This window comes from Macaca fascicularis, chromosome X (genome assembly GCF_037993035.2).
Source record: "Macaca fascicularis isolate 582-1 chromosome X, T2T-MFA8v1.1".
Taxonomy (NCBI): domain Eukaryota; kingdom Metazoa; phylum Chordata; class Mammalia; order Primates; family Cercopithecidae; genus Macaca; species Macaca fascicularis.
In genome coordinates this window covers 8381398-8391605 of record NC_088395.1, presented here as the reverse complement: position 1 = coordinate 8391605, position 10208 = coordinate 8381398, and the positions used below count along the sequence as shown (strand labels likewise).

Here is a 10208-nt window from a genome sequence, read left to right as displayed (position 1 = left end):
AGCTAAAAAGCCTGAGTCAAGAGGCTCGGGGCAAATCGTGGGGAAAGAAAGAGATTAAGACGCAAGTCTATTTAGAATAAATCACTCACTTGGGGCGTGCAAGGCTTACTAGAAAAACAGACACCTGAGGAAACAAGGCGTGTGGACCTAAAGGTGGTTAGCTATGCACTGAGACTGTCTCCAGGGAAAACAGTGCGGGAAGGAAGGGAGGGAGGGAGGGATGCGGGAAGGACGGAAGAAATGCAGGAGGGAGAGAAGGAGCAACATGTCTTCGGGACACTGTAGGGCAAATGTCCACGCTCCCCTCCCCGTCTGCCTTACTGCCATTTCAGTTTTCTTCCCTTCTTTCCACTACCTGGGCAAAGGGAATTCGAATATGTGAAAGCGTTGGAAAAGCCTGGACCCAGGGGAGGTCGGGGAGAAAACAGGCCACTTAGGGGCGCGGGGTCAATCCCCAGGCAGGTGGGACGCCCCTGGGGGTCCTGAGGCCTCTTCCCTCCTGCTGAAGGGAGCAACCCTCCTGGCAGGCCTGGACCTGCTCACACCTGACGTTTACCTGGACGGAGGGGGGAGGTGGGAGGGGCAGGAAGCGGTTGGTGCGGACGGGAAAGGCGCCTGCGTGGGAGCCCGGCCCCTTGAGACCCGCGCGGCGTGGAAAGCCGCTCGGCGTCGCCCTCCCCCGGAGCGCGCGAGCTAGCAGTCCCCGAGACCGGCCCACGGGCCCTGCGCCCGGCCCCCCTGTCACTCACACGCCTTCCAGCCAATGGTGCGGCCGCCTGTCCCCCTCACCCCACCCCTCGAGGGCGAGCTGGGAGGGAGGTCGGATGGGAGGGTCCGGCAGTAGTTGAAGGATTGAACTTTCCGCCTTAGTCGCGGCGGCTGCCTGGTCCCCAGCAGTGCAGCCCCGGCGCGGAGCAGGGAGCCTCGGCCCGCGCCCGGCGCCCTCGCCCACGACCTGCAGCCATGGTGCTTGGGGTGCCCAGCGCTGTCCTGACCCTCTGCCTCTGGCTGGCGGCCTCCAGGGTCTGCCTGGCTGCCGGCCCCGGCGCGGCTGCTGCGCGACGGCTGGACGAGTCGCTGTCTGCCGGGAGCGTCCAGCGCGCCCGCTGCGCCTCCAGGTGCCTGAGCCTGCAGATCACTCGCATCTCCGCCTTCTTCCAGCACTTCCAGGTACGGGGAGGCCTCCGCCCGCCCAGGGTTATTTCTGGGGCTGCGGCCGCGGCGGGGGCGCACCGGGGCGCGCGCCTCCCAGCCTGGGCGCGCAAAGTTCTCGGCCAGCGCCGCGGGCTGATCTTGGCTTCCCCTGGGCGTGGATTATACAGTCGAGGTGCTGGAACCCTCCTTTCCAGCCTCTTCCAGGCTCCCGAAACGAAAAAGAAGCCCGAGGCATCTTGTCCCAACTCCCTCCTTCCCAGCGGGAAACCAAAGGCGATTTCCTTGGGGAGGGAGAGTCGTGAATGCCGAGGGTGGGTGTGTGGATGTGGCTGTTTCCCGGGAATTGAGTGCGCGAGACTCCGGGCGGGTGGCGACTCCTGCAAAGTCCCAGGCGCTCCGAGGCACTGGCAGGGAGTCCGGCAGGCGCGCCCGGCTGCGCCCGGGGACCTCGCCTCGAGCCCCAGCCCTGCAGGTGCCCGCCGGCCGACACTTTGTCTCTTTTGAACGATGGTTTTCACCCTCTGCGGGCTCAGAGCTCGCTGCCCACCCTTGGAGCCCCAGCCGGGGGACTTGTGCCGAGTCGTGTTCCAGGGTGCGCGTATACGCGTGTTGCGGGTGCGGGTGGCTGTGCGCGCCTCAATTCGGAACCCCAAATATTCAAGGTCTTGCTCTGGACTACCGTAGAGCGTCAGGGAAGAAGTGCCGGAGACAGGGGATTTGGCGGGGCCGTATTTGGATACTCCGCAACGAGTCCGGAGGGCACCGTCCCCCAAGCCCCGTACGTAGGTTCTTTGAGGATGGGGGAGTGTGTGTGTGTGCGCGCGGGCTTGTGTGGGAGGCTCCGGGAGCCGCGCGCTTGGCTCCAGCGGGTTGCCGGGACTCTGCCCTGTGGCGCGGACCCCCCCGGGACTTGCGCGGAGGCTCCGGGTGCTGGTGGGCGCACAAGAGCAGGTTCCGGACTCAGCGGGAGCGAGTGCAGCTGCTGCCTCTACCAGCCCTGTCGAGCGCGCAAGCTCTGAAATCCTCCACTTACTTTGAACCTCTCTCATCCTTCTCTCCTTCTCATTATCGCCTCTATCCCTAGGTGCCCACCTGTTCCAAGTTCCCAATTTTTCGCCTCAGGGAAACTCTGAAGGGACCAAAAGGAGAAGTGGGGACTGGGCGGGAACTGGAAGCCAAACCTTTGGCTCTTAAACTGGGCGCCCCTCCTGCCGGGGCTGGGTCAAGGGGCGGAGGGTCCCCCTAGGGGCCCTGGGAATTAAGCTGCCAGAGGAGGCTATATTAATACGGGTGGAGTGTGGAAGTGATTCCCCTTAGCCCTCGGGGATGATCTTGAACCAGCTGGTGAAGCTGGTGAAGCTGTGCAGTTGAGTTTGTTCTAAGTCATAGAAGCAGCATCTCGTGGGTGTCAGAGAAATGGGCAGGCTCTGCAGTCCTCCTGCGTCTTCAGGGAATGGAAGACCCAGTGCTCACCTCCGGTGGTGAAATTTCCCAGACATCCTGGACAGAGCCGGGAGAGGGCCGGTCCCCAGGCACCTGGTCTCCAGCTCTCCGCGTCCTACCCTGAAAGTCACTCTCCTAAGAAGATGCCACACTATTATTTGAAACAACAGAAAACGAAACGGAGCTGCCTATTCCCAGGGAGAAAGAGTACCTTTTTTTTTCCTTTTTATTGAATTGTCAGTGCTGTCATTTATTTGTTTTACAGTTTCAGTGGCTAAAGCAGCAGCTTAGATGAAGCCAGTTCCCGTGAAAGGCTTTTCTTGTGGTCTCCTTGGCATGATTTCTCTTTGGAAGAAAAACTGCTGACAGAATGCACATTGCTAGACAATCCTGATTACATTTTAATTAGCTGGGGGTGAAATAAGCTGCAAATTACTCAGTTAAGACTTAATAACTGCTGTGTTTGTAATCAATTGTAAAGCCATTCTGGGAGCCTTAACCCTAACCTGGTAATGCCTATCTGATTTATCTAAATTGCAGGGATTAAGCTTTTTTAAGATCTGAAAAGACAGCAACACATTCTCCTTCTAAAACCCCAAGCTTCCCTGTTCCCCACCGCTTGCCATATATATAAAATTAGAAGGAAGATGGGCCGGGCGCAATGGCTCCTGCCTGTAATCCCTGCACTTTGGGAGGCCAAGGCGGACGGATCATTTGAGGTCAGGAGTTCGAGACCAGCCTGGCCAACGTGAAATCCCGTCTCTACAAAAAATTAGCCCAGTGTAGTGGCGCATGCTTGTAGTCCCAGCTACTCAGGAGGCTGAGGCAGGAGAATCCTTGAACCTGGGAGGCAGTGGTTGCAGTAAGCCGAGATCACACCACTGCACTCCAGCCTGGGTGACAGAGCAAGACTCTGTCTCAAAAAAAAAAAAAAAAAAGAAAGGAAGGTAGAGAAATCAGTCTGCAGACAACTCATGACACTGCATGTGGTGTTTATTAGTCTATTTATAAAGGCTGGGCTACAGGAAGTCTTAGGAAGAGCCCTTTCCTACAGGGTCACCCCCCCAACTTCTGCTAATGAGCCCACCCATAAAGCTGTCTGTGGAGCAGGTGCGTGTTTCCATCTTCTCTTGCATGGTTTCAGGCTGTGTTTAAGGATGGAAGAAGCTTGCGTGGCCTCCAGCCTGGATGCCCGCCAGGCATGTGGACTCTCAAGTATGAAAGCTGTCAGGCCTTGCCTCAGGAGAGCGCAACCTATGCACTCATGGGGTAGGCAGTGACGCAGATTCCCTGGGTCAGTGACCTGCTGTCATAGGCCTGCAGCGGAAGCTGTTGTCTCATAGTCTGTGTCCCAGTTGTCCCCACTGTCCTCCACTGCCCAGCCCTTCAGCAACAAGACAGAAAAGTGGTGGGTAGATGTTCACACCTGACACCTCCAGGTCTGCAGGCTGCTTCTGCCCCACCTGCGCACAGTGGCTGTCAACCACGCCCAAAAACACAAGGGACTCAGTACTGAGGCACGGGCGTGAGAGTGCAGACCAGGGGTACCTGAGTAATCCGACACTGCTCCGACCTGGAAAGGAAGAAAGGAAGATGGGATGGAAACCCCATCGTTTCACTACTGAATGCTGCCCTTCATTCACGAAAAGAAACAGTGCATGTTAGCATCTCCTGAAATGTCAGTACCTGGCTCCAGGGTGCTTTGTCCAGGGCATTTGGCACGGAGCTATTTCAGGCTCACAAATAGAATACATAAGTGCAGTTAGTAGAGTGAAGAGGAGCTATGGGTCTGTGAGGTATGGAGCAGGGAAGTGGGCTTTGGGGCTGGGCAGATCTGCTCTACACCCAGGCTCTGCTGTTCGCAGATGGGTAGCTTGGGTGCATCACGCCACCTTCCTGAATGTCAACCCTTCATGTGCCCGGTGGGGGAGAGAAACACCTGCCCTGCAAGATGCAATCAGGATGCAAAACATGTTGGGGTCATGCACGTGATGGTAATACAGCAGCTAGCTCTACCCGGAAGATTACTAAGGAGCAGCCACTCTTCTGGGTATTTTACAAGTACTATTCTTTTAATCCCCACAACACTCCTAGAAGGCAGCTACTAAATTAGAGAAGAACTCAGAGGTCTTGAAAAGTTGGCTCATCACACAGTTCATTGACTGTTTAGCTGGGTTATCACTGAGGATGGCTTCTAGCTTTTGGTTTTGTTTCTATTTTTAAGATTTTGTTGGTTAGCTGGATAATTTACTTCAGGACTGACTACCTAATTTTCAGGGCCTGGTGCAAAATAAAAACATGGGGCCTCTTACTCAGCAAGAAAAAAAGTGTTTGTCCAAGGAAATAAGATATAAAACGTATTCTTTCTTTTGCCACTTGCTTCTCTTAACTAGTCATGGTGTTTTAAATTTCCTATCCCATGTAGTTCTCAGTAAAGAAAATTTAAAAGTTTAATTATTAGCATGACACTAACTCTTCTTTATATTGTGCAATGCCAGTTTTACACGCAAATATCAGAGCACTTAATTCCTGGAGGGAGCCCTGAAATGGCCAGAGGGTTCAACAGGCCAGACTCGGGAATGGTGGAAGCAGGAAGAGAAGGCTCCCCCAAGGCTTTGGGGTGTGCCCAGGGAACACTCATGTCTCACAGGCACCTAGGGCCTTGGGCTCAGACACATGTGCTCAGGCATGATGCTGGCCAGGTCCCCTCTTTTGCCTGCTGCTGCACCCAGGGATTGTACTCTTGCCTGGCACACGTCCTCTGGAATTCGAGCCAGGTGCTTCCCCTTCGTAGGCCAGCTCCTCCTGCCCCCAGCAGATGGGCAGCTCCCAGGTGTATTGCAACCTCCTCAGTGGGTGTGCCATTCCAGTGTCTCAGAATCGGGCTGGCCACCCACCAAACACGCCATGATGCTACTAGCATGGAATGGGGACAGACACAACCATACCATGGGACACTGTAGGACATGCATATGGCCAACCCTGATCTTCCCTACACCCATGCCCAGGTTCCTGCAGGGATCATAGTGGGCAGGGATCATGTGATGGGAGGTGGTGAGCAGAAGGCCAGTGGGGCCTGGGGTGCTGGTGATGGGGGAATGGGCTGCGAGAACCTGTCCTGGAGAGGTGAGGGTGCGGTGGGAGTCAGGATCGGTTGTAAGCTGACATGTCCACTCTCCAGTGAGTACTGCAGTGTGCTATTGACTCTTACATACAAAACTCAAACTCAAAGAATTTCAGCATGGCCATTGCAGAGCATACCCCAAGCCTAGGTCCTCTTGTGAGCATGGAGTGGACTGCACTGGTCATACGTCTGTGAAACTGACCTAGTTTGCTTTGTTTGTATGTCAAGGATGCAGCCATCTGGGAAAGTTTAAACCTACTCTAGTGTGGCGGTTCCTCATAGGGTCACCTGTAATGTTAAAGGGTACGATGCTAACATATGCTCACTTAGGGAGAAACATCTCTCCTTTTATGTTCTCAACTTCCCTAGAAGATTAAAGAAGAAGGAAAGGAGGGAGGTGGTGCCTGAGATAAGCCCTGTCTCTTTATAGGCGACTCTTTATGCATTTGAGAGTGACTTCATGCCTTATGCTTCATCTTGGACACTCTTGCTCCTCTGACCTCCCCTGGGTCTGCCCATGGTGGCACAGGTGTAGCAGAGTCTTGAGCTCTACACATAATAAGTTCCCTAAGCATGGGCAGGCTTGGGACCTGCTATTGGCAATCTCAGCATTGGCAGGCCTGGAACCTGCTCTTTCTCTGCCTGTGTTTTCTCAATGGAGGCTCAAGAGAGTAGCGTTTGAGGAAAAGTAGTAGTCCGTGGGCAAGTGAGGCGAGGTGTGTCTCTGCCAGATTTCAGAATGCCCAGGGAGAAAGTGGATGGGATCCTGCTGGAAGACAAATAGCAGGTTGCCAGCAGCTTGGCCCTAGGGTTCCAGAATTGTACTGATGTTGAGAGATTTTTCCTTAATGGGACATTATTCACCCTATAAAGTACCACTGATAGACTCCCTTCGGTAGCTGATTCGAGATCACAGGCTCTTCCTAGCAGTAATTGGAAGCTGTTTGTTTTGGCAAAAAGGAGAATGAAGCTGGTGATGAGATCATTCCACTTAGAGGACCAGCCTCTCCTCCAAGAAAAGTAAACAAACAATTAGTGCATCAAAACCCCAGCAGCTACAAATCAGCCCCAGACTCACAGATTTCAGAGGAACGGATTTTGTGGTGCTCATACCCAGCCTATAATGTGTCCCTTTGCCCTGTGCTGAGTTTTCAGTTATATTGCAGGATAGCCAGGCATTTAGAGAGCCGCTGGCAGAGACACGGCTCGATGCAGTTTGGTCTTGGTGTTTCCTGGTCTGAGTTATTGGCTCTCTGGCTGCATTTCTAACATGTTCTGAATTTGACCCAAAAGAAACCTTATGCTATTCATTGTAATTTTTTGTGTTTTTAATATGGTATTTCTCTTTGAACATGATTTAAAACTCTACCTTATTGTGACTGTAATAGAACATTTAAAAACAATAGAAAATACACTTACTAACTTGTTTATTTCTTCATGCAGTATATCAAATATATATCAGATATATATCTCTGTGTGTATATATATATATATACTTGTGTATATATATATATATATATGTGATATTATTTATGCACATGTGTGTATTTGGACACCTAAATAAAAAAGGTAATATTGTTGGTGCAAGTGTTCCCACTTTAAAAAATGTAATCATAAATTTGGAGGTTATCATATTTATTCAAAATAAATTCACCACCTTTCATGTTCTAACCTACCAGGTATGTTTCAGTGAGTGAGTATAAAATGTTGGGGTTAAGGTAGAGAGACTTATGAAAGTATTAGGGGGCACTGCTTGTATTAAGTCAGAAATGGAGAAGTTCCAATGGATTACTTGGTATTGCTGTCCAGAAACTGGACTCTCATACCATTTTTGGGGGAAGGGAGGTTTGGGGCAGCAATTAATGAAGCATATCTATATTATCAAAAGGCATTTTTATTTATGAAATAGGAACAGAAATAACTGAAAATGCCTCTTTGCAATGCCTTGTGTAAAGTATAGAATAACACAATTCCTGGGCATCATCTAAGCTCACAGAGCCTTAGGGTTCTGAAGTCAGCTACCTTTCAACCTTTCCATTTAACTTACCCTGGGCTCCATATTTTGAAAGCAGGTTGTCTGTCAACATATGGCATTTATTAAGTATGACCTAGTTTTTCCTCTTTACATTAATCCAAGATATCCATAACTCTTTCAAGCTTTAGATTAGCATTAGGTTGCCGCCATGACCAGAACTGATTGATAAAATGAATAGTCATGACATTTTAGTTCTCTTTGCACCATCATCTTAGGAAAATGTGTCATTTTGGGGAGTTTTCTGAAATATTTTAAAAGAGGTGATAGACACCAATTCCTTCTCCAGTCGATTCAGTTGTTGACCTCTTTCTTGCCTCTCACCCCACCATCTCCCGGCTCCTGTATCAGCTGCTAATAGCTTACAGCTGCTTCCTTTTAAGGGAATAACCTTTGACCGATGGGCACCATCTTGCTTGCAAGGTCATGCATCCTCCTTCCTTGATGTGGGCAGACCATGGCAATTGGCTCTCTGCTCAGGAGATGTAGGAGGTCAGCCGCCTGCTGGAATCAGCTCTGTAATGCAATTCATGCCCAAAAACATTGCATGGGATCAGGCTCATGCAGGGCTCAGGCTGAGATCCCATCCCCACACAGGTTTTATCTCTGCCTTCTCCTGCTTCCTCTCTTCCCTCTTCTACTGAGAGCTTCTCTCCCCGCCCCAATATTACCCCATGTCCGAGAAACCCCATTTCAACCTCTGCTTCTAGGAAACCCAGTCTAAGACACCTCCCTTCAGAAACACTTGGTCCAGTTCAACACTTTTGTTTTTTCTGATCAGACAACTCGATTCTTATAGAAATGACCTGTTCAAGCTAGTAGGTAGAAGAAGTAAAAATACAATCTAGCTTTTATACTCTCAGCTAAGACTTCATTTACTATCCTTTAAAAAATTGAGAGAGAATACAAAGTTTAAACGTCATTTTATTTTATTTTATTTTTATTTATTTATTTATTTTGAGACGGAGTCTCGCTCTGTCACCCAGGCTGGAGTGCAGTGGCACGAACTTGGCTCACTGCAAGCTCCGCCTCCCGGGTTCACACCATTCTCCTGCCTCAGCCTCCCGAGTAGCTGGGACTACAGGAGTCCGCCACCACGCCTGGCTCATTTTTTCTATTCTTTAGTAGAGACGGGGTTTCACCGTGTTATCCAGGATGGTCTCGATCTTCTGACGTCTTCTGACGTCGTTATCAGCCCGCCTCGGCCTCCCAAAGTGCTGGGATTACAGGCGTGAGCCACCGCGCCTGGCCTAAACATAATTTTAAATAAAGAAACAGATTCAGAAGATTTTCTGTTACTTGAATTTAGTTTCTAGCTCCTGATGACTTCAGTAAAAGGATTTTAATTCTTGGACCTAGTAGGTAAGCACATCATGCTCCCTCATTGTTGAGAATTCAATGAAATGTGAAAATACGCACTGTTCAGGCAAGCTTGAAATAGCGGTAGGGTAGGTAGGCAGTAGCTGGAGTGAGAGGACATCATTAACGACAGTACTACATGACAGGTCTAGGAAGAAGGCAAGGGAGCCCCAATATTTCAGGTATCAGCCAACATTGGATTTACTCAGCATGCAACCAGAGGAGCTATACCCCCGAAAAACTGCCTCCTCCGGGACCTGCAATCCTTTGTATATTTTAAAAATGTAATTTATGTATGGTTTCAAAGAGGTGAGGGGAGAAATTTTCCCTGATGGTAAAGAGGGTTGGATAAAAATACTTATCCTTATTAGCCAATATGTAAAAAACGCCCAGAAAGGAACAAATGTAGCATTTGTAGATTGTTTTCATGTAAATCACTGTCTGTTTAGGTGCTGGGTCTGTTTCTTTCTTTAAAAAGTACTGATTGATTTGCATTTCCCTGATTACTAGTGATGCTGAGCATTTTTTCATATGTTTGTTGGCCATTTGTATATCTTCTTTTGAGAATTGTTTATTCATGTTCCTAGCCCACTTTTTGATGAGATTGTTTTTTCTTCTTGCTGATTTGTTTGGGTTCCTTGTAGATTCTGGATATTAGTTATTTGTCAGATGTATAGGTTGTGAAGATTTTCTCCCACTCTGTGGGTTGTCTGTTTACTCTGCTGACTGTTCTTTTTGCTGTGCAAAAGCTCTTCAGTTTAATTAAGTCGCACCTATTTATCTTTGTTTTTGTTGCATTTGCTTTTGGGTATTTGGTCATGAAATCTTTGCCTAAGCCAATGTCTCAAAGGATTATTCCAATGTTATCTTCTAGAATCATAGTTTCAGGTCTTAGATTTAAGTCCTTGATCCATCTTGAGTTGGTTTTTGTATAAAATGAGAGATGAGGATCCAGTTTCATTCTCCTACATGTGGCTTGCCAATTATCCCAGCACCGTTTGTTGAATAGGGTGTCCTTTCCCCACTTTGTTTTTGTTTGCTTTGTCGAACCACAGTGCGATACCACCTTACCCCCTGTAAGGATGGCTATTATCA

The 10208-nt window shown here is 49.6% G+C and overlaps 1 protein-coding gene across 2 annotated transcripts in view; it reads left to right on the top strand.

Moving 5' to 3' along the window:
- Nucleotides 1-839: 839 nt before the first annotated feature.
- Nucleotides 840-10208, top strand: part of ANOS1 (anosmin 1) — a 213686-nt gene continuing 204317 nt past the window's right edge. For both annotated transcript variants that reach the window (XM_005592928.5, XM_005592927.5), the window contains exon 1: nt 840-1170. In XM_005592928.5, coding sequence (XP_005592985.1) covers nt 964-1170 — 207 coding nt within the window. In that variant the 5' untranslated portion in view covers nt 840-963. The remainder of the gene's footprint in view (nt 1171-10208) is intronic.